The sequence below is a fragment of the Thalassophryne amazonica genome, chromosome 9, assembly GCF_902500255.1.
Source record: "Thalassophryne amazonica chromosome 9, fThaAma1.1, whole genome shotgun sequence".
Lineage (NCBI taxonomy): Eukaryota > Metazoa > Chordata > Actinopteri > Batrachoidiformes > Batrachoididae > Thalassophryne > Thalassophryne amazonica.
Window position 1 is genome coordinate 48,615,405 of NC_047111.1, and position 25,328 is coordinate 48,640,732.

Here is a 25,328-nt window from a genome sequence, read left to right on the forward strand (position 1 = left end):
TGTTTTTGCAGCATGCATTCTTGCCCCAAAATACATAAGGATGTTTGAAGACATACTTCTGAGAAATATCGTCAATCCATCTGTTGTTGTTTGCTGTTTTCTTTTGTTGAAAATAAACAATCGTCTGAAAATGCCAGTCAATGGATGAACCTGGTGACATGTTCCCTGACTGCTGCCACCTTCTGTGGCTTGTCAAATGTGGCATTGAGAGGTGGGGGCACAGGACCAGCCGCCACATCTTCCATCATGTCACCATTGTAGTTGTCCCCGGAGCAAATTTCCTCCACGCACTCCAGCAACTCTGTGGCATAGACTGTTAGGAATATACATAGAACCAGAAATGAGCTGGTCATCAAGGAGGAGACTTATTGGCAGTAAATTTTAAAAAGCCAACAATAACTAGGATTGCTGGGCTTATATTTTTAAGCCACAGAAAGAATCACATTAATGGATGAGTCAATTTAGTGGCAAACTAGGTGTAGTAAAAGTCAGATGCAATACTGTTCAGTTGTATGGAGGAAAATTGTAGGGTGGGTCACCCCTGGCAAAAATTATGGAATCACCGGCCTCGGAGGATGTTCATTCAGTTGTTTAATTTTGTAGAAAAAAAGCAGATCACAGACATGACACTAAACTAAAGTCATTTCAAATGGCAACTTTCTGGCTTTAAGAAACACTATAAGAAATCAAGAAAAAAAGATTGTGGCAGTCAGTAACAGTTACTTTTTTAGACCAAGCAGAGGAAAAAAAATATGGAATCACTCAATTCTGAGGAAAAAATTATGGAATCACCCTGTAAATTTTCATCCCCAAAACTAACACCTGCATCATATCAGATCTGCTCGTTAGTCTGCATCTAAAAAGGAGTGAACACACCTTGGAGAGCTGTTGCACCAAGTGGACTGACATGAATCATGGCTCCAACACGAGAGATGTCAATTGAAACAAAGGAGAGGATTATCAAACTCTTAAAAGAGAGTAAATCATCACGCAATGTTGCAAAAGATGTTGGTTGTTCACAGTCAGCTGTGTCTAAACTCTGGACCAAATACAAACAACATGGGAAGGTTGTTAAAGGCAAACATACTGGTAGACCAAGGAAGACATCAAAGTGTCAAGACAGAAAACTTAAAGCAATATGTCTCAAAAATCGAAAAATGTACAACAAAACAAATGAGGAACGAATGGGAGGAAACCGAACTGTAAGAAACCGCCTAAAGGAAATGGGATTTACATACAGAAAAGCTAAACGAAAGGCATCATTAACACCTAAACAGAAAAAAACAATGTTACAATGGGCTAAGGAAAAGCAATTGTGGACTGTGGATGACTGGATGAAAGTCATATTCAGTGATGAATCTCGAATCTGCATTGGGCAAGGTGATGATGCTGGAACTTTTGTTTGGTGCCTTTCCAATGAGATTTATAAAGATGACTGCCTGAAGAGAACATGTAAATTTCCACAGTCATTGATGATATGGGGCTGCATGTCAGGTAAAGGCACTGGGGAGATGGCTGTCGTTACATCATCAATAAATGCACAAGTTTATGTTGATATTTTGGACAATTGAAAGGATGTTTGGGGATGATATCATTTTTCAAGATGATAATGCATCTTGCCATAGAGCAAAAACTGTGAAAACATTTCTTGCAAAAAGACACATAGGGTCAATGTCAATGAGCAGATCTGATTTGATGCAGGTGTTAGTTTTGGGGATGAAAATTTACAGGGTGATTCCATAATTTTTTCCTCAGAATTGAGTGATTCCATATTTTTTTCCTCTGTTTGGTCTAAAAAAGTAACCGTTACTGACTGCCACAATCTTTTTTTCTTGATTTCTTATAGTGTTTCTTAAAGCCAGAAAGTTGCCATTTGAAATGACTTTAGTTTTGTGTCATGTCTGTGATCTGCTTTTTTTCTACAAAATTAAACAACTGAATGAACATCCTCTGAGGCCGGTGATTCCATAATTTTTGCCAGGGGTTGTATATGGACTATTATTCACAAGCCTGAGGGACGTCACATCAAAGAAGACATTATCCCAAGTGCTGTAAATCACACTTCAATAGTATGTTCATATACTTACCAAAAGTTGCATCCTGCAGGACTTTACGTACAATGTACCCTCCCTTTTTGTACTTTGGGTAGTTGATGTTCCACATGTCCTGGCCGTCCTTTGTCCTCGCCTGTGCCCTGTTTGCATTTTCATTGAAGTGCATGGCAGCGAGGATCACCCTGAAATGAAATCACAAACAGATCAATCATTTTGAAAGGGGACAAATAACACACAAAAAAACAGTCTGACATAGGAGCATACACCATTGAGATCAAAAATCTCTTTTACAAGTGTGTCCTGGCAAGTGGCAGCAACGCCATTACAAATACAGTGGCTTGCAAAAGTATTTGGCCCCTTGGTATTTCACAAATTTTAATTTGCTTATGACATTTCAAATACAAAAGGTAAACCAGGCTTGTCAATATAAAAAAATTCTAAAATTATCAAACTGAAAGTAAATCTCTACAACCTGACATAAATTAATTAAAAATATAAAAGCTAGGATGATGGGTTGCATAAGTAATGGGCTGCTTTGGTATAATACCTGTAAATCAGTTTTATTGCCAGTTTTCTTCAGACAAGTCAGGGAATGGATACATGAATGTTTCCAAGCCGGTGAATATGTGTTGGACTTTATTTACATATGGTACGCTATGGGTAATCTGTGTGGAGTAGACAGTTCTCAAAAACTAAGTGACTATGCAAGAAGGAGAAGAGTGAGGAAAGCCACCAAGACACTCAGACAACCCAGAAGTTACAGGCTTCTGTGGCTGTCTACTCCACACAGACTTACCATAGCGTACCATATGTAAATAAAGTCCAACACATATTCACTGGCTTGGAAATGTGTGTCATACTGTTTTGTATTTCTTCATAACTGATGTAAATAAGGTTGTAGACAGATTCAATGACTTGAAAATATTCATGTATCCATCTCCTGACTTGTCTGAAGAAAGCTGATTATTTACAGGTATTATAACAAAGTGTTGTGAAAGTGTCGTGACACGGACCCACAACAGGGGGCGTTAATGAACGGACAATGGATAAGCCAAAAAGTAACAATTTAATGTTGTGAATCACACAACGACGTACAGACAATAACAATACAGTGACTGTCAATCATACACCAGGTGACGTGTGGGCAGGCTCGACGATAGAAGACGCCTGGCGAGAGAAAAGCCGGATCCACACAGCTTCCACCGCCAACGGAGCTGAAGAACACCGGAGCCGCCAAGCCCTGCGCCCCAGGTGGCCGCCGTCTTCAGCAGTCAGACCCGGTACTGCTGGCAGAGAACAGAGACAGTCCTGATGTGTGAGGTCGCACACTCAGTAATCCCACAGTCTGTATTCAGTAAAGGAGGGAGAACCTCCACCTCCAATCACACACTCGTGCAGCTCCTGTCTAACCACTTATCTGGTTGGAGTGTGAAGCGAAGCCGTCGCTGATCACACCAAACGCCAATCCCACAGATAAGGACACACCACAGGAAAATGGCAGCAAAGAAGTACAGATTATTACTCAATGTTTTGAGTCAGCAGAGAAAGTTACCTGATTGGTAGTTGATTTCTCGGCGGGGAGGTGGAGTTGCAGTCCGGCCTTTATGGTGGTGGTGATGAGTAGTGGATGAGTGACAGCTGTCACTCCTGGTCGCTCCCTCCGACGCCCTCTTGTGCTTGAAGCCCGCACTTCAAGCAGGGCGCCATCTTGTGGTGGTGGGCCAGCAGTACCTCCTCTTCAGCGGCCCACACAACAGGACCCCCCCCCCTCAACGGGCGCCTCCTGGTGCCCGACCAGTCTTGTCCGGGTGACGGGTGTAGAAGTCGGCCAGGAGGGCAGGTCCAGGATGAAGCTCCTCTTCACCCAGGAGCGCTCTTCGGGGCCATAACCCTCCCAGTCCACCAGATACTGGAACCCCCGGCCCTTTCGACGGACGTCCAGGAGCCGGCGTACCGTCCACGCGGGCTCCCCGTCAATGATCCGGGCAGGAGGCGGCGCTGGTCCCGGGGCACACAGTGGTGAGGTATGGCAGGGCTTGAGTCTTGACACATGAAACACGGGGTGTATCCGCAGTGAAGCTGGCAGCTTCACTGCGGCCGGACTGAGGACTGTGGGTATGGGAAATGGTCCGATGTACCTGTCCTTACGTTTGTGGGATTCCACCTGCAGGGGGATGTCCTTAGTGGATAGCCAAACCTCCTGCCCGGGCTGGTATGCAGGGGCCGGGGAACGCCGGCGGTCTGCATGGGCCTTAGCCCTCGTCCGAGCTCTGAGCAGGGCAGAGCGGGCGGTACGCCACACCCGACGGCACTTCCTCAGATGGGCCTGGACCGAGGGCACCCCGACCTCTCCCTCCACCAGTGGAAACAATGGGGGCTGGTACCCCAAACACACCTCAAACGGGGAGAGGCCGGTGGCAGATGAGACTTGGCTATTATGAGCGTACTCGATCCAGGCCAGATGGTCACTCCAGGCCGTCGGGTGCGTGGAGGTCACGCAGCGGAGGGCCTGCTCCAGTTCCTGGTTAGTCCGCTCTGCCTGCCCGTTCGTCTGGGGGTGGTACCCAGACGAGAGACTGACGGTGGCCCCCAGTTCCCTGCAGAAACTCCTCCAGACCTGGGAGGAGAACTGAGGACCATGATCCGAGACAATGTCTGATGGAATCCCATGCAGACGCACGACGTGGTGGACCAGGAGGTCTGCAGTCTCCTGGGCCGTCGGGAGCTTCGGGAGGGCCACGAAGTGGGCCGCCTTGGAGAACCGGTCCACTATCGTTAAGATGGTGGTGTTGCCCTGGGACGGCGGGAGGCCCGTGACAAAGTCCAGGCCGATATGAGACCAGGGGCGATGAGGCACAGGCAGAGGCTGGAGGAGGCCTTGGGCCTTGTGATTGTCAGCTTTGCCCCTGGCACAGGTGGTGCAGGCCTGGACATACTCCCGGACGTCGGCTTCCATAGACGCCCACCAGGAGCGCTGCCGGACCACTGCCACGGTCCTTCGCACCCCTGGGTGACAGGAGAGCTTGGAACCGTGACAGAAGTCAAGGACCGCAGCCCTGGCCTCTGGTGGGACATACAGTTTGTTCTTCGGACCTGTCCCCGGGTCCGGGCTCCGTGTCAGGGCCTCCCGGACGGTCTTCTCCACGTCCCAGGTAAGGGCGGCCACGACAGTGGACTCGGGGATGATGGTTTCAGGGGGGTCTGACAGCTCAGTCTTGACCTCCTCTTCGTGCACCCGGGACAGGGCGTCAGATCGTTGGTTCTTTGTCCCGGGGCGGTAGGTGATCCAGAAGTCAAAACGCCCGAAGAACAGCGACCAGCGGGCTTGCCTGGGGTTCAGACGCTTCGCGGTCCGGATGTACTCCAGGTTCCGATGGTCCATGAAAACCGTAAATGGTACCGATGCTCCCTCCAACAGGTGTCTCCACTCCTCAAGAGCCTCCTTCACCGCAAGAAGTTCCCGATTGCCGACGTCATAGTTCCGTTCAGCTGGGGTCAACCTGCGGGAAAAGTAGGCACATGGATGGAGAACCTTGTCGGACTCCCCGCTCTGGGACAGCACGGCTCCTATCCCTGAGTCAGAGGCATCCACTTCAACAACAAACTGGCGCTTGGGATCGGGCTGCACCAGAACCGGTGCAGTCGAGAACCGGCGTTTCAACTCCCTAAACGCGGCTTCGCACCGATCCGACCAGGTGAAGGGGACTTTTGTGGAGGTCAGGGCTGTCAGGGGGCTAACTACCTGACTGTAGCCCTTGATGAACCTCCGGTAGAAATTTGCAAAACCGAGGAACTGTTGTAGTTTCCTACGGTTCGTTGGTTGGGGCCAATCTCTCACCGCTGCAACCTTGGCCGGATCAGGGGCGACGGAGTTGGAGGAGATGATGAACCCCAAGAAGGACAAAGAAGTGCGGTGGAACTCACACTTCTCGCCCTTCACAAACAGCCGGTTCTCCAACATCCGCTGTAGGACCTGACGTACATGCTTGACATGGGTCTCAGGATCCGGAGAAAAGATGAGTATATCGTCTAGATATACGAAGACAAACCGATGCAGGAAGTCCCGCAAGACCAATGCTTGGAACGTCGCGGGCGCATTGGTGAGGCCGAACGGCATGACCAGGTACTCAAAGTGACCTAACGGGGTGTTAAATGCCGTCTTCCACTCGTCTCCCTCCCGGATCCGAACCAGGTGATAAGCATTCCTAAGATCCAATTTCGTGAAAATTTGGGCTCCATGCAGGGGCGTGAACACTGAATCCAACAGAGGTAACGAGTATCGGTTGCGAACCGTGATCTCGTTCAGCCCTCTGTAATCAATGCATGGACGGAGTCCTCCGTCCTTCTTGCCCACAAAAAAGAAACCAGCACCCATCGGGGAGGTGGAGTTCCGGATCAACCCGGCTGCTAACGAGTCCTGGATGTAGGTCTCCATTGATTCGTGTTCCGGACGTGAGAGGTTGTACAGCCTGCTGGACGGGTACTCAGCGCCCGGTATCAAATCAATGGCACAATCGTACGGACGGTGCAGGGGCAGCGTGAGTGCCAGATCCTTGCTGAAGACGTCAGCAAGGTCGTGGTACTCGGCTGGCACCGCCGCCAGATTGGGGGGGACTAAAACCTCCTCCTTAGCTGTCACACCGGGTGGAACCGAGGATCCTAAACACTCCCGGTGGCAGGTTTCGCTCCACTGAACCACAGCCCCAGACGGCCAATCAATCCGGGGATTGTGTTTTAACACCCATGGAAAACCCAAAATCACTCGGGAGGTAGAAGGTGTTACATAAAACAATCTCCTCCCTGTGATTCCCAGACACCACCAATGTCACTGGCTGTGTCTGGTGTGTGATTAGTGGAAGAAGGGTGCCATCTAGCGCCCGCACCAACAATGTTGACGGTAAGGCCACTAGAGGGAGCCCAACCTCCTTTGCCCATCTGCTATCCAGCAGATTCCCCTCCGACCCCGTGTCCACCAGTGCTGGGGCGTGAAGGGTTAGATCCCCACTCAGGATCGTGACTGGGATTAGTGCAGATTGTTGGGGTTTCCCCACGTGGGTGTTGTGACCCACCCTTAGCCCAGTCTCTAAGGACGAGTGCTGTTGTTTTGACCGTTTGGGGCATTCTCTTTGTATGTGCTCGGTAGAGCTGCAGAGAAAACACTTTCCACGGATCAGCCTCCTTTGTCTCTGATCTGATCGTTTTTTGGCCCTGCTCGTTTCCATAGCAACGTCAGCAGGGGGAGCTGTTGTCACGTGGAGAGCCCTGGCAGTGGAGCGTGGGGAATTCGGCTTCCTTTCGGACCCAGGAGGAAGAGGGACGGCTTGTGCCTGGCCACGCCCCTCGTCTCGTTCCCATCGGTGTTCCGTTAATCGGTTGTCTAACCGTATAACCAGGTCGATAAGCCCATCTAAATCCCGTGGCTCGTCCTTCGCCACCAAGTGCTCCTTAAGGACCAGAGACAGTCCGTTTACAAAGGCGGCGCGGAGGGCAACAGCATTCCAGCCGGCTCGCGCTGCCGCGATGCGGAAGTCAACTGCATACTTCGCTGCGCTCCGACGCCCCTGCCGTATCGACAGCAGCACACTTGAAGCGGTCTCGCCTCTATGAGGGTGGTCGAACACCTGTTGGAACTCCCTCACAAACTCAGTATAAACCGTTAGGAGCCATGAATTCTGCTCCCAAAGCGCCGTAGCCCAGGCGCGTGCCTCTCCTCGAAGCAAATTGATCACATAAGCCACCCGGCTGGTGTCTGCTGCGTACATGACGGGACGCTGTGAAAAGACGAGCGAGCACTGCATCAAGAAGTCCGCGCACGTCTCCACACAGCCTCCGTACGGCTCCGGAGGACTTATGTATGCTTCAGGGGAAGGTGGGGGGGGGTTCGTTGAACGACCAGCGGAATGTCTGTTTCTGGCACACGGTCAGCAGGAGGAGGTGCTGCAGCAGCGCCCTGAGCACGCGCTTCCACCTGGCCGGTGAGAGCCTCCATCCTACGATTTGAGAACACTGCTCTGCTTGGTAACTAAGTCCAACCGAGCGGTAAAGGCGGTTAAGATGTGCTGCAGCTCACCCAACACGCCTCCTGCTGGCGCCTGTGTACCTCGCTCTCCCATTGGCTGTTCAAGCGATGGTTGACACCCCTCGGGATCCATGACGCTGGCCGAGAAATCCTGTTGTGAAAGTGTCGTGACACGGACCCACAACAGGGGGCGTTAATGAACGGACAATGGATAAGCCAAAAAGTAACAATTTAATGTTGTGAATCACACAACGACGTACAGACAATAACAACACAGTGACTGTCAATCATACACCAGGTGACGTGTGGGCAGGCTCGACGATAGAAGACGCCTGGCGAGAGAAAAGCCGGATCCACACAGCTTCCACCGCCAACGGAGCTGAAGAACACCGGAGCCGCCAAGCCCTGTTCCCCAGGTGGCCGCTGTCTTCAGCAGTCAGACCCGGTACTGCTGGCAGAGAACAGAGACAGTCCAGATGAGTGTGAGGTCGCACATTCAGTAATCCCACAGTCTGTATTCAGTAAAGGAGAGAGAACCTCCACCTCCAATCACACACTCGTGCAGCTCCTGTCTAACCACTTATCTGGTTGGAGTGTGAAGCGAAGCCGTCGCTGATCACACCAAACGCCAATCCCACAGATAAGGACACACCACAGGAAAACGGCTGCAAAGAAGTACAGATTATTACTCAATGTTTTGAGTCAGCAGAGAAAGTTACCTGATTGGTAGTTGATTTCTCGGCGGGGAGGTGGAGTTGCAGTCCGGCCTTTATGGTGGTGGTGATGAGTAGTGGATGAGTGACAGCTGGTACGGATGATGAGTGACAGCTGTCACTCCTGGTCGCTCCAACGCCCTCTCGTGCTTGAAGCCCGCACTTCAAGCAGGGCGCCATCTTGTGGTGGTGGGCCAGCAGTACCTCCTCTTCAGCGGCCCACACAACACCAAAGGGCCTGATTACTTATACAACCCATCATCTTGGCTTTTATCTTTTTAATTAATTTATGTCAAGTTGTAGAGATATGTTTTCAGTTTGAGTCTAAGGGAGATAATTTTAGTAATTTTTATATTGAGAAGCCTGATTTACTTTTTGTATTTGAAACGCCATAAACAAATTAAAATGCATGGAATACCAAGGGGCTGAATACTTTTGCAAGCCACTGTAAATACAAAAAAGTACAAATAAATGCATAGACATACTTTCACTCAACTTAGTCAAACAACGTCATCCTGAAAACCTTGGTTCTAAAATCGATTTAAAAACAGTGACACATACACATGATGCACAGTTCAAAAAACATCACAGACTTTTGTTTGATTACCTACACTCCATGCCCTTGTACGAGAAGTGAAACATCTTCGGGGTGAAGTGTAGGATGAGACTGTGGAATGCCTCTAGGTGCGATGTCTGGTGGTTTGGTGACAACCGTTTCATGTCTTTGCAGAGTTGCTGATTTGTTATTATTTTCTCCATTTCCACAGAGCTTTGTATCTGAAGAGCATGTACACAAAACTATGTCAGTTGACCACGTCCCTTCAAAACGTGCAAACTACTGTCCTGAAAGGACCTACAAAGTTCAAGCAGCCACTGAAAAAGTAACTATCCGTTTACAAGAATGACTTGTTCCAAGCCAGCAAGCCAACAACTTGTTGCAGGTTGTCCTTTATAACTTACCAAGATTAATAAGCCAGAACACCTCTTTATTCATTGTATGTGCCTTGATTACTTGCAAAAGGATACTGAAATCATATTGAATGACATGACACAAAGAGCGAAATACATTTTTCTGACATGATGATTCTTATAGGGTTCACTTGTACTTACATAGAGGTAACCATGGCTTTTGTAGCTCCCTGCCTGCAAGCAGCTCATGGACACACTGATGGAATCCTCCCTTGAATCCGGCGTGGATGTTGTGAGTGTGCTGGTAGATTAACCTCCACTTGTCTGCGATGAGGTCTTCATTCCCCTGGGGAGTAGACACTGCTGACCAATACAGGTGCTTGATAATACTTGAAACCCATGGTTTCAGGGCTTGGCAATCCCTCAACTTGCTCAGGTTGTACAGCTTCTTCTTGACGCCTGAATAAACGGGGGTAAGAATAAATTACATACAAATTGACTACTTTTTATAGTAACGTGGACATATTAGGTCAAAGTGCATCCCCTTATAGTGAAAGAACCAAAATCTTATTTAGATATTAAAACAGCTTGCCATGTTTCAGGCCACTTGGCTTGAGATTGTTTATTCAGGCAAATGAATAAAGAAATGGGTCCTCAACACAATAAGAACACACCCCCCAACAAAAGGCAACAGACCTGTATCAAAAATCCTACCGCATCACGTGTTTCCAACATGCATTTCTCAAATGTGAAGCAATAAACATGCTTGAACAAGTTGCACTCACCTTTGGCAACATGCCATATGTCAAAGAAGTGATGTATTCCTGGGTACTCCTCCCTCACCATCTTGTTGATTCGTACATGGCGGTCGGTGACAAGAGTCACAACATCCATGTACTCCTCGATCTTCTCCAGCGACCAACGCAACCCCTCCTGCTCCATATGATAACTGCCTCCAACCTCACTGCTCTAACACAGTAACAGTGGCACAATATTAAGATAGTGATTGGAATTATTTCTGTCTCTGTGGTGAGGACTAGTAGTTACATATGAGCTACTGTACACAAATGCACATATCTAAATGACATCATCGCCTCAGAATGTTTTTTCAAAACAACCCTGGTCAAAACTATATAGCACCTAAAAGATTTAAAGAAACAGACTAATTCCATATGGTCTGTGACTTCAGGCCTACAGCCAGTTTTCTATATGAAACTCGGTATATGCAAAATATACCTGAACAAGTTGGACATCAATGACAGCTGTTTTCCGGAGCTCCACCATGGTGTATGTGCCATATTTGGCACTGTGCCCTGGAGTATCCGCTCTGCCATCACCACCACAGACAAGAGGTTCTCCCTCAGCTCGGAGCAGGTTCAGCATGGAGAGTTGCTGCTCTACCCACAGTCACTTCACAGCCTTGAACAACACTTGTTCCTGGTGGCGGAAGAAGGACCTAGCAGACATCAGTGACTCCCATGTGGGAGAGTACACAGAGCACTTTTGTCATGGTTGCCCCACTGAATATGATGGCAGCTCACAACAAGATATTGCCAGCTGCAGTCCTGCCAAAGAAGGGCTGACTGTCCCAATTTCCCTTGTGGCCACACTCCTTGCAACTGAGGGATATCCGAAGCAGTGTTCCCACTTCTTTGCATGAAAGTTCAAGTATCCTGCAGCTGCACCAAGTTGCCATCAGCTGTGCTAAGCAGGCCCAGAACACCAAGTAAACTCGGCGGCTTTGCTGCTGTGGCTGGGGATTTATGTTGTCGGCTACAGGGGTATCATAATCTGACTCATCTCCTGTGGACGGCTCGTAGTCTGGGTCATCAGCACTCACAGACATCCGATCCTCTGCTGAGGATGTCGACATGTTGTCCTGCTCCACAATGTGCCGGGCAGCGACGTCATCCTCGTCCGTTTGCGTGGCCACTGTGACGGTTGCTGGAACGAAGGTCTGCACACCTGGAGGAAAGCAACAATGCAAAACATCACAATATTTTTGTTGTGCAAAGTAAGAAATTTGTTTTTCCTTGAAAATTTGGGATCTGTACAGACATGTGGTCCCATGTTTATGTATGTAGGGAAGTAAATGGTGTGTGAAATGCCTCTATTCGTCTACAAAATTCTACTGCAGATAGAATGATACATGAATAAGCAAGGGAAGGCTTATCATCAGTGATGTATGAACCTAATGACAGATTATTAATAACAGAAAGGTTTCCCGTTAGATATGGAAATTGTTGTGATTACAAGTTGCCAACTGAAAACTATCATCATCAAATACCTTTGCTCTGTCCCGTTCCTCTGAACTGCACAGCCTTGGTCTTAGTTACTGGTTTCAGTGACACCTGCACGGTGAGACCTGCACTTCTGTTGTGTTCACCTAAACATGCATACAAAAATACATTGCTATAAAATGGTACTATCATGCAGTGTTCAAAAACGATAATTGTCATCAACAACTGAAAAAAAAATTGATAATACTAATACATATTTCCCAAAGGTCTGGAGAAAGACGGTAAATGGTAGATGTATATTTCATGAAATACAAACTGCATCTTCTCTGTTTATCACAAAGTCAAAACTTACATCAACAGGTGCATCACTGTCTGCAGAAGGGCCATCTCCTCTCTGTTCTCCAGCATCAGAAGACGCTCCAGATAGACATTCCTGGAGTATCTGGTATATGTACCAAAGACAGCATTTCAATATCCAATGTACTGTACTGTGAGACATGCTGTAGTCGTTGTATACTACACAACACAGTATAAGTTATGATTTATTTTTGTTTGTCCAGTCCCATCCTGGTAAATAGCAATCCACAAATCAATCTATGTCAACCTTTATAAAGAATATTTCTCTTCCCTACATTAGTGGATAATCAATCATATAGGCCAAGTTCAGACCTTTCTTTCATTCCAAAATTATTGACCCAACTTTCAGCACGGAAGACAATTAGCGATTTGGGGAATGCTTTCCTTTACAGACCACAACAAACAAATGACTGTGAAACCCGAGGTCAGAAAATTGTGGGAAAAAATTCCATTTCAAATACAGGCTTCACATTTTTCTGGTGAGGCATCAGCCTTCAGAATTCTGACAATAATTACCTAATTATAATAATATATAAGTTTGGGATTGCCGCATAGCGACCAGTTCACTACACTGTAAAAAGTGTAACATGCAGTTTGTTCATTTGAACTAAAAACTAGATAAAATATTGATTTGATTGTGTGACTCATTTTCTTTACATTTACTAACATGTGTGAAATGAAATAATTCAGATTATGTGAAGTCAAATATATTAGATGTGATATCTGGACATAATTTTTATTTTATTTTATTTTTTTTTTTTTTAGCAGGGTTATACTTTTCACAGTGTACACTGTGCTGCGAACAAAACATGTATACATGGGTATTCAGCCCAGTCTCACTATTTCGTGCCCGTGACGAAATTAGTCAAATTTTCGTGATGGTTTTTTTTTTTTTTTTAACTCTTACCCCCAACCATGACCACCCCCCGACCCCGACCCCCGCTTCACTTTTAATTACGTGCAGCCATATATTTCGTGCTGCGTTATCACGTCTTGCCATGAGACTGCGTTGTGGATATTATGGTTTCATGCAGGCATGCACATGCGACATAACAGTACAAGACATGAAAATGTTTGCCACTGTGTCACTTAGAGACGTTTTTCACTCGAGACATACAAAATTCTAGAAACCCACCTCCAATCTCCGTCGTTTCTCAAATGAAGCAGATTTTCTACCCTTTGCAGGCTCTGCCGTGGATATCCATGTATCGCTGGGAAAGATGCTTGGAACAGCCCCCGGCAACAAAACCTTCTTGCGACGTACATTTATCCCAAACTGCTCCTTCAAAGTTGGGACGGCGTCGAAACACCCATCTTCAAAATGTGCGAAGCACAACAAAGAATATGCGGTCGGCCTCCATAGCGTCCCCTTTGTCAGACCTGATCTTGTGCGATGAACTTGCTGGACCCACTTTTCGCAGAGATTTTCGTCCTGTGGAAACTTGAAAAAGGCTAAAACCTTTCGCCCTTGTGTTTGTGCAATATGCTGCGACACACTGGTCAGCCATATCGACAAACAATTCCCAAAGTTTCTGCTGCTGAAAAAAAAGTGTAGACAACAACCGCCAAGCGTGCAAGCCGAAATGATGTACAGGCTGTGACGTATTTCAGGTTTGGCGCTCAGCGGGAAGCTGGTCATGGGGCGTGCACATTTTTCAGGGGCGGGACGTTCAAATGTTGTATATAACAGGAGAACCATGTCCACTTTCCCAAAACGCTTAGGTTGACCGAATTATATGTTATTATTATTATTATTATTATTATTATGTTGTCTTTAAGTGTCATATCCACTCTAAGTGAGGCACAGCAAAATGTTAAAATGCACTTTGTAGTGCAGCAATATCTCATGCACTTAGTTTACAACGCACCTTTAAAAAAAAAAAAAAAAAAATTTCACAGGTCACAGTTAATTTTTACGGTACATTTTTCCAATTTTTACATTTTTACAGCCCCCAATGGACCTTGTCATATTGTCCATCAGTGAACTGCTCAACTTACACAATGCACACAACATGGTTTTCTTTCTTTATTTTTTTTCTCTAATTTCATCTACTGGGTACATCATGTATTTTTAAAACTGCACGCATGCATCCAAACCCACATGCACACACGCGCATTCGCACAGCTAGACTAAGTGACTAAGTGCTGTGAGAACAGGCCTGTCACCAAATTAAAAGAGAAGAATGTGTGCTGGGGGTGTTGATGGCTGGCTGCGTTGTGAGGCGCACTCATTAAAATCAGCCGATGTCCTCCTCGCTCACCCGCCATTGTTCCCTGAACTGTGTTTAAAGAGGCAGTTTAACTGGACGTCGCACAGCATGGGGTAACATTTGCTGTTACAAGAAGTGTCCTCCGTCTCACCGGAGGCATATCCATGCTCCAATTAGGTTAGAGGCATTTGTGCCCGTGCCTTTTTAGTAACAGGAACAATAAGATGACAGGTCTTGTGTATTGCACTGTCAGCAAGAAGGTCAGCATGTTAAGAATAGGATGAACATACCGCTGCTTCAGTAGTTTTTTTTTCTAATTTTGCCCTGAGTCTGCACACATGTACAGTCCAGACACCCCGATATTTTAAGTAAAAATGATAAAATGTCTTCCGAAATAAAATGCAAATTAACTTAATGCAAATAAATTTTATGTTGTTGGTCAGAGCGACCACAAGTGGGTCCAGTTGAGATCCATAATGAGATTTGGCACATGTTTTACGCCGGATAACCTTACCCACACCCATCCAATTCTACCCAGAAAAACTCACTTAGTCTCTGGTCTTCTAACCGGGACCTCCGCTGCTTTAGAGTTCTGACAGGACTGGGTATACAGAGCAGACTGAGTGCAAGTGTGATAAAATCAAAATATTTTAATAAAAAATTCCATTAACTGGCGGGGACTTTCATAGAATTAAATAAATGTCTGTAGCAATTATGTGTGTGTGTGTATATATAATAATAACCAACAGTTTTTCCTCCACTGAGAAGAAAAAAACATACATCAGGAAGAACACTGAACAGGACACTCGCCCAGTTGTAGCATGCTTTTGCAGTATTTTATATATGCAGTTATGCTCAAATGTTTATATACCCTGGCAGACTTTTTGGTATTTTGCCATTTTACAGACAATATGAACACAATAACACAAACTTTTTTTTCACTCATGGTTAGTGGTTGGGTGATTTGGGCCATTTATTGTCAAACAGCTGTGTTAACTCTTTTTAAATCATAGAACAGAAACAACCAAATGATCAAAAGTTTACATACCCCTGTTCTTAATTTCATGTATTTCTCCCTTTAACATCAATGACAGTTTGGAGTCTTTTGTGGTAGTTGTAGACGAGGCTCTCTGATGGTAAAGCTGCCACTGAATATGTCTTGTACTTTATTTACGTCAATTACTAAGAAATACAACCAGTATGGAGCTCTGTGGTAAATCTGCATGGAGTAGACAGTTCTGTGCAAGAAGTAGAAGAGTGAGGAAAGCCACCCAGACGAAGTTATGGGCTTATGTGGCTGTGATTGGAGAAATTGTGCACAGTGCAAGCTTTGCATTTTATAGCATCACTCTTGGCCTCATAGTGGAGTAGAGCGGAGAAGGATATTCTTTAACCAAAACAGATCAAATCTAGACTTGAATCTCTTTGGTCACTTTGTAGCTAAATGTTCAGGTCTTCTTTTTAAGAAAACCCTCCTCTATGCCACTTCATCATAAAGCTGTATAACTGATTATACAAAATGCAAAGCTTCACATAATTTGACATTCACTTTAAAAAGGCAAACAGAATTGGCACAAGAAAATGAGTAGATGGAATGAAAATAAGGAAACTGCCAGCTTTTTACAAGGGAAAAATGTTACAAATAGAATGGGAAGGAGTTCAATGAAAATATTAAAATTCACAGTAGATTGTCGCATTATCACGGGACACAACGTGTTGGGACTTCGTGTCCAGGTACATGTAGATCTTGACAGTTGGAAAAGTGGGCAATCCTTCCAAATGTGTAGCTGTCAAAACGTGGTTACAGGAATCCTGAGTTTCACTTCACCAGTGACAAGCAGAATAAATCAATCAATGAAAGAAGAAAATGGAAGGAGTTACTCACAGCTCTCGATCTCCAGTGTGCAGTTTTGCTCATCCAGTGGATATCGTCTCAGGTCCATCATACAAGCAGCAGTAGTTGTGATCCTGAAAAAAATCACAAGACTGTTTTTCTGTATTCTGCTGATGTAAACTGGGTTGTTGTTGTTGTTGTTGTTTTTAGCAAGAAAGTAACCAGAACTTCTTTCTGTCTCATCAAAACATGTTTAAACATTAATGAAATAATAAAACACATAATTTGATTGATTCCCAATTCAACTGTCACTTTGAAAACGATTGTTTATGACCAATGAATAAAACTGCTGCATACTGAAATTAGAGTTTGACCAACTAAAATGATTTGTGCTGCTCAGTCAAAGTATGTTTAATCATTCTGAGGCACCACTATTTGCATGACCCAGATACTTGAATAGTATCTTGATAAAGGGATTGTTCTTGAATGGTGAAAGCAACAACCACCCTATCATACAGTAGTTTTAAACTCTAATATCGTGTTTCAAATACTCCATCATGGGGTAATTCCACAGAGTGCTGTTCCTTCCCATCTAATTTGAAAACTAAATTGCAGGACATTTTGAAGGTTCATAGTAACTTCTTGATGCACCTTTGTCTATCTTGAAAAAGTTGGTATACATAGTAGATATGTCCATCATCAGCACCAGATTTGAAATCTTTTTCATCACCTTCTTACTTATTATTGTTTACTTGAATGCTAGATATGTCTGTCTTATTGACTACCTTACTATCAGGAATATTTCACCATGGGATGGTGGGAAACGTAATTTCGATTGCTTTGTGTGTCTGGTACATGTGAAGAATTGACAATAAAACTGACTTAGACTTTGATAAGTCAGCATGTTAGGAGGCAAGAAAGATTAAGCTGTTTCCTCCCATTTTTGCAGTATTTCAGATTGTGGGTGATCATAGTAGAACTCTGTTAGAGTGCTAAAGTACCCCAAGGAGACAGCAAGCTTATTTAATAATAATGATAATGCATCCATCCATTTTTTTTTCAACCCACTTATTCCAGTTAAGGGTCATGTGGGGGGCTGAAGACTATCCCATCAGTCATTGGGCCCAAGGTGGGGTACACACTGGACAGGCTGCAGGCCGCCAGTCTATCACAGGGCAGACACAGTCAGAGGATCACATTTATGATGCTCGATGTTGGGGTGTTTTAGCTGTCCTTTTTATGTGGTTCCTGTCCCCATGTCCTTTTATGTCTCTGGTCACCTGTCCTGTCTTCCTGTGTTCTGTGTGTGAGTTTGAGAGCAGACAACCCATGGACACACTTACACACAATGTGCTCCTCCTCCTGTAGGTTATACGAGTTTGCATGTGTGTGTCTGCGAGTATGTGGTGATTTTCCTACCCGGTGTGGTCTCTGTTCTGCTGCCATGTACGGTTGTCATAGTTATGCCTGTCAGCTGTGCGTGGCACCCGTCTGTTCCTCTAGGTCACGACGGGTGGCCGTGATATCATTTATTGTTTCTTATGGTTCCTGGCTTATGCTTGTATTGTTTTATGTTTCTGGGTTATGATGTTTGTTATAGGTTAGTTCCTGGTCCGTGGCAGCACTCAGTTGTCAGGGTTACACCTGGCAGCTACGGCATATTTGAGAGCTTCTCGCTGCGAGGGTCCTGCCCCTCATGCATTTGTGTTTTACGTGGTGCTTTGTGTCTTTTAGTTCCTCCTAGCATTTAATGTTTTTCTGTTGTTCACCACTGTCGGTTTGGGTTGATATATTCCAATTTTATGTTTTTCCACTCGAGTTGTCCATTTATTTTTCATCTCTGTACATTTGTACAAAACATGAACACATTACACCTATTCTTGCGTCTTTGCACTGGCTCCCTGTTAATTTTAGAATTGATTTTAAAATTTTATTATTTGTTTTTAAAGTTTTAAATGGACTGGCCCCACAATATATTGTAGACCTCCAAATTTACTCCCCAGTGCGTGCTCTGAGGTCTGAGGGCCAGCTCCAGCTTGTGGTGCCTAGGACGAGACTTAAGACCAGGGGGGACAGGGCCTTCTCTGTGGCTGGGCCCAGACTCTGGAACGCTCTGCCTCTCCACGTTCAAACAGCCCCCACAATGGAGTGTTTTAAGTCTCGTCTGAAGACCCACTTTTATTCTCTGGCTTTTAGCTCTGCATGAGTTGTATGGTCCTCTGTTGTCTTTGGCCTAGTGTTTTATTTATTTATTGTTTTATTGTTTTTATGTTTATTTATTTATTAGTATCTGAGTGGGTTTATTGTTTTGTATAGTTGTATAATCATTTTTATGTGCAGCACTTTGGAAACTGTTCTGTTGTTTAAATGTGCTATATAAATAAAGTGGATTGGATTGGATTGGATTTTTTGATTCTCCCCCTTGTGTCCCTGCTGTTCTGTTTTTCCATGTCACACCTGTTGGGAATTAGTTTAGTATGTATTTAAGCCTCTCCTTCCTCACGATTAGTTGGCGGTCGATTTACTTTGAATCCCTGTGTCTTCCCATGCATTCAGTCTGTTATTCCTATGCCCACATTTTTGTCCTGCTTCACCTGTGATTCACCAGTTTGCAAATGTTGCCTCACTGTCACCTTTTTTGACAGTCTCTTTTAGTTGTATTGCCATCACCCTGTCTGTCCCTTTTTTGGAGTTTGGTCATTTTAGATTTTTTTGTGTCACTTTTATTTTAGAATGTTGTGGTATTTTTGGAGTTTGGTCACAATTGCATTTTTCACTGCCACCTTTGAAGTATTAAAAACACTGGACATTGTTTGCACCTAACCTCTTGTGTTTGCTACCTGCATCCTTGGGTCCAATTTTGTCTCTTTGTGGTTCCAACTGCAACAGTCAAGATATTGTGTTGACAAACAAGAAGGATTTATCCATCTATTCTTTCACTTACTGCATTTTACAAGGTATATGGTATGTTTTGGCTTTTGGGAAAGCCTTGGAACAAATAGTGAATGTGCAACATGAATCTTCACAAAGGCAGCTGGTAAATGCAGGAGCCTCTGAATCTGAGGGGCTGCTGGTGACATGAACTTTGGGAGGATTACAGGGCCAAAAGTAATCCTTGTGCCACATTTAGCATTTCTTGGATAATCCCATGAGTCCTCTGTTTGGCTGAGTACCTGAGAGGTGAATCACTGCAGAGAGCAAACTGCAGTACAGCAGTAACACCAAAAGACTGGGGATAAAGACAGTACTGCTCATATTCTGACTACTACATGTCAATCACACCTGCAAAGGGTCTACTGTGCAAATTTGGCTTTGTTATATACTCAGATTATTTTGACAATACATTTAACAGTAATATTAATTGTTTTACTATGTTTATAAAGTGCAAAACTACAGCTGTATAATAAAATACTGACCTGGACTGGAGCATAAGCTCTCCTACAACTAAAATGGGGCATTCTGGACTTAGCAGAGGAATGCAATGTACTGAGCGCCCTAATGAATGGAATAATTATAATATTACAGCACATCACTTTGTTTTTGTGTGAAAAATCATAAATAAACAAATGTAGCAGATCATGGAGGCAGCTTGTGTGTGTGTGTGTGTGTGTGGCTTTACTGAGAATCAAAGTTCAAACGTGAAAATTCTTACAGGCACACCTCTTAGAAATACGAGGTCTGTTAGAAAAGTAATGGACCTTTTTTATTTTTTGCAAAAACTATATGGATTTGAATCATGTGTGATTGCATCAGCCAAGCTTGAACCTTCGTGCGCATGTGTGAGTTTTTTCATGCCTGTCGGTTGCGTCATTCGCCTGTGAGCACGCCTTGTGGGAGGAGTGGTCCAGCCCCCTCGTCAGATTTTCATTGTCAGGAAATTGGCTGATCGACTGCCGCTTTGCTTCATCAAAATTTTTTCAGAAAGTGTGACAGACAGACAAGTGGAAACCATTTGGAAAATTCAGATGGCTTTTGGTGAAGATCTTATGGGGATCACACAGATTAAGGATAATTACAACTGGATTAAAGATGCCCCACAGTGGCAGGTGGCGCGCCGTGCACCGAGCAGCGATCGACAGGCTCAAATGACCAGATCATTTCCAAAGTGAACGCTTTGTTGATCCGGGACGTCGTCTGACCACCAGAGAAATGGCAAGACAGCTGGACATAGCACTTTTTTTGGCACATTCCACTGTTACAGGAGTTTTTGTAATGGAAAGAGGAGCGGAGAAATTCGCCACGGAGTCGCTCATGGCGCGGGATGAAAGCACCTCCGTGGTGGTCTCACAGGACAAGCCCTAACATGCCCAGCTCTTGCACCATTCGGAAGATTCAGACGGCTTTCGGTGGCTTTTCAGTCGTGTGACTATGCGAGAAATTGTGGACGAGCTGGACATGCCACAACATGTCCTGTGAGGCTTCATCACTGCGTTGCTTTTTGTTCTGTGCCCTGCGCCTCCATCCCGACGTGCGAATTCCTCCGCACATATTTTCATGCCGAGAAAGTGCTGATGTCAAACTCTTCTGCCATTTCTGTGGTAGTCAGATGACGTCCCAGATCAACAAAGTGTTTACTTTGGAAATGAACGGCACATTCCACTGTTACAGGAGTTTTTTGTCATGAAAAGACATGCGGAGGAATTCGTGCGTCGGGACGGAGGTGCAGGGCACAGAACAAAAAGCAACGCCATGATGAAGCCTCACAGGACATGTTGTGGCATGTCCAGCTCGTCCACAATTTCTCGGATAGTCACACGATTGAAAAGCCACTGAAAGCCGTCTGAATTTTCCGAATGGTGCAAGAGCTGGGCATGTCAGCGCTTGTCCTGTGAAACCAACACAGAGGTGCTTTCGTCCCATGCCATGAGCGGCTCCATGGCAAATTTCTCCGCTCTTCTTTCCATTACAGAAACTCCTGTAACAGTGGAATGTGCCAGAAAAAGTGCTATGTCCTGCTGTCTTGCCATTTCTCTGGTAGTCAGACGACGTCCCGGATCAACAAAGCGTTCACTTTGGAAATGATCTGGTCATTTGAGCCTGTCGATTGCCGCTCGGTGCACGGCGCGCCACCTGCCGCTGTGGGCCGTCTTTAATCCAGTTGTAATTATCCTTAATCTGTGTGATCCCCATAAGATCTTCACCGAAAGCCATCTGAATTGTCCAAATGGCTTCCACTTGGCTGTCTCTCACACTTTCTGAAAACATTTTGATGAAGCAAAGCGGCAGTCGATCAGCCAATTTCCTGACAATGAAAATCCGGCGAGGGGGCTGGACCACTCCTCCCACAAGGCATGCTCACAGGCGAATGACGCAACCGACAGGCATGAAAAAACTCACGCATGCGCACGAAGGTTCAAGCTTGGCTGATGCAATCGCACATTATTCAAATCCATATAGTTTTTGCAAAAAATAAAAAGGTCCATTACTTTTCTAACAGACCTCGTATTAAAATAAATTGCTACCACCTGTTCTGATCTCACCAGGAACTATTACTGTCAGAAAACAAAAAAATCAAGTTGGTTGGAGTTATGAATGCCCCTTTAACCCACAAAGCATCACTTGAGAGGAAAGAAGTGCTGGCACAACTCCAGATCAACACTGAAAATGTGATGTAATTTATATCAAGGCATTGGTCTTTAGGTTAATGAAATCATCTCACTTGTGCATCTCAAGACACCAATGAAATCTAATGACTTTAGCAGCCAGATAATATATTACAGCTCGCATGCCATAAGACAGTATACAGTGAGGCAAATAAGTATTTGACCCGCTGTCGATTTTTGCAAGCTTTCTCACCTACAAAGAACGGCGAGGTCTATAATGTTTATCATAGGTACACTTCAACTGTGTAGAATCTAAAATAATAATAATAATTCAGAAAATCACAATGTATGATTTTAAAATAATTAATTTGCAATTTGCAGCTAAACTTTGTTTGTTTTTTTTTGTTTTGTTTTGTTTTTTAAAGAAAATCCTCCACTATACCACTTTATCATGAAGCTGTTTAACTGGTGATACAAAATGCAAAGCTTACACTGTGCACAATTACTTCAATCACAGCCACATAAGCCTATAACTTCTTCTGGGTTGTCTGGGTGTCTGAGTGACTGTGCAAGAAGAAGTGAGGAAAACCACATTTTTAGAGAACTGTCTACTCCATGCAGATTTACCATAGAGTTCCATACTGTTTGTATTTCTTTGTAATTGATGTAAATAAAGTCCAAGACATATTCAGTGTCAGCTTTAGCATCACAGAGCCTCATCTGCAGCTACCACAAAAGACTCCAAGCGGTCATTGACGTTAAAGCAAGCAACACACAGTATTAAGAACAGGGGTATGTCAACTTTTGATCAGGGTCACTTGAATAGTTTATGTTGTCTTTATGATTTAAAGAGTAAACACAGCTGTTTGACAATAAGTGGCTTCACAAAGCTACTAACCATGAGTGCGGGAAAAAGTATGATTCATACTCTCTAAAAAAGGGACAAAAACAAAACAAAACAAAAAAATTCTGCCAGGTATGTAAACTTTTGAGAACAACTGATGTCCCTCCTACCCCTTGGCTCTGGTCTTATGTGATTCCTGCTAAGAGTTGCCACAGAGCAACACAGCATGGTAGGAGTCATCTTGGCATGCTTGACAACTTAGAAAAATTTGTGCCAGAGAAGAGACTCATGTTTAACCCCTTAACGCCCAAATTTATATAGCTGTATATAAAAAAATGTTTTGTGTGTGTTTTTGCCTTTAAGTAGATGGTAAATAATGTTGAGATTATTAATTTCACTTTTGCACAAAAACTAGATAGTAATATTGGGTATTCTGGTAATGACTTTATGTTATAATGTTATAATAATAATGATGGTATGTTGCAAATTTGCAACAACGGGCATACAGGTCAATTTGGTAAGTTGCATATTTGAGTCAGAGATTGTAGCATATATGCGACGATTTGCTTTTTTTTGTTGTACTATTCAGACAAAGAAGCTCCACAGCACTTGTGTTTTTACACCAGGTAGTCAGGTCAGTAATAAATGTTCCAAAGACAAAGGAAAGGTACTGGAAAACAAAACAAAACAAAAAAAGCCTTCAGTGAAGACCATAGAAGGAAAATACTACGTAGATAATTGTTGGGAAAGGGTCGTAACACGGACCCGCAACAGGGGGCGCAAATGAACGGACAATGGATAAGACAAAGAGTGTGTTAATGTTGTGAAACGCACAACTAAATACAGACACAGATAATGCCAATTGTACACAAGGTGACGTGCGGGCAGGCTCGAAGATAGGAGACCTCTGGCGATCGGAGAGCCGGGACCCACACAGCTTCCACCACCAACGGCCTGAAGAACACCGGAGCCGCCAAGTCCTGAGTCCCCAGGTGGTCACCGTCTTCTGTTGCAGACCCTGGTACTGCTGGCAGAAGATGACAAAACAGTTATGGTGAGTGTGTATCCACACACCCAGTAATCCTTCTTCTACAGGTCTTCGCGGAGGGAAAACCTCCACCTCTGATACAGAATCACCCGTGCAGCTCCTGACAGTTGCTCCTTGGATGGAGTGAGAGGCGAAGACGTCGCAGACTCTCACTGCACGCCAATCCAATTACAGACTTCAGGAATACGGCTGCACACAGAACAATAATTAGTCTTCAGAAAGTATGAAATGCAGAGAATTACCTTCGACGGTAGTTGATTTCTCGGCGAGGAGGTGGAGTAATGATACGGCTTTTGTAGAGATGGTGGTGATTGGTGACAGCTGGTGTAAACAAGTGACAGCTGTCACTCTCTGTCTCGGCGCCCTCTCATGCTTGAAGCCCGCACTCCAAGCAGGGCGCCGACTGGTGGTGGTGGGCCAGCAGTACCTCCTCTTCAGCGGCCCACACAACAGGACCCCCCCCTCAACGGGCGCCTCCTGGCGCCCGACCAGGCTTGTCCGGGTGTCGGCGGTAGAAATCGGCCAGGAGGGCCGGGTCCAGGATGAAGCTCCTCTTCACCCAGGAGCGTTCTTCGGGTCCGTACCCCTCCCAGTCCACCAGATATTGAAAACCCTGGCCCTTCCGACGGACGTCCAGGAGCCGGCGAACAGTCCATGCCGGCTCCCCGTCGATGATACGGGCAGGAGGTGGTACGGGTCCAGGAGTGCAGAGTGGTGTGGCGTGGTATGGTTTTATCCTTGAGACATGAAACACTGGGTGAATCCGCAGTGAAGCTGGGAGTTTCAGCTTCACTGCGGCCGGACTGAGGATCTTGAGTATTGAGAATGGTCCAATGAACCGCGATTCGACCTGCAGTGGGATGTCTTTGGTTGATAACCACACCTCCTGCCCAGGCTGGTATGCAGGGGCCGGGGAACGCCGGCGATCTGCATGGGCCTTAGCCCTCGTCCGGGCCTGCAACAGGGCAGAACGGGCGGTCCGCCACACCCGGCGGCACCTCCGCAGGTGGGCCTGGACCGAGGGGACCCCGACCTCTCCCTCCACAAGTGGAAACAATGGGGGCTGATACCCCAAACACACCTCGAAAGGGGAGAGGCCGGTAGCAGATGAGACCTGGCTATTGTGGGCGTACTCGATCCAGGACAGATGGTCACTCCAAGCCGCCGGATGCGCGGAGGTTACGCAGCGGAGAGCCTGTTCCAACTCCTGGTTCGCCCGCTCTGCCTGGCCGTTTGTCTGTGGGTGATACCCGGACGAGAGACTCACGGTGGCCCCCAGTTCCTTACAAAAACTCCTCCAGACCTGCGAGGAGAACTGGGGACCACAATCCGAAACAATGTCCGATGGTATCCCATGCAAACGCACGACGTGGTGGACCAGGAGGTCTGCTGTCTCCTGGGCCGTCGGGAGCTTCGGGAGGGCCACGAAGTGGGCCGCCTTGGAGAACCGGTCCACTATCGTGAGGATGACGGTGTTACCCTGGGACGGCAGGAGGCCCGTGACGAAGTCCAGGCCGATGTGAGACCAGGGGCGATGAGGCACAGGCAGGGGCTGGA

At 45.6% G+C, this 25,328-nt stretch overlaps 1 protein-coding gene across 1 annotated transcript in view; it reads right to left on the minus strand.

Moving 5' to 3' along the window:
* Positions 1-25,328, minus strand: part of LOC117517096 (gamma-aminobutyric acid receptor subunit beta-2) — a 204,106-nt gene that overhangs the window by 55,375 nt on the left and 123,403 nt on the right. Inside the window, exon 5 of the mRNA XM_034178007.1 lies at positions 16,388-16,470. Within this exon, the coding sequence (XP_034033898.1) occupies positions 16,388-16,470 (83 nt within the window). The remainder of the gene's footprint in view (positions 1-16,387; positions 16,471-25,328) is intronic.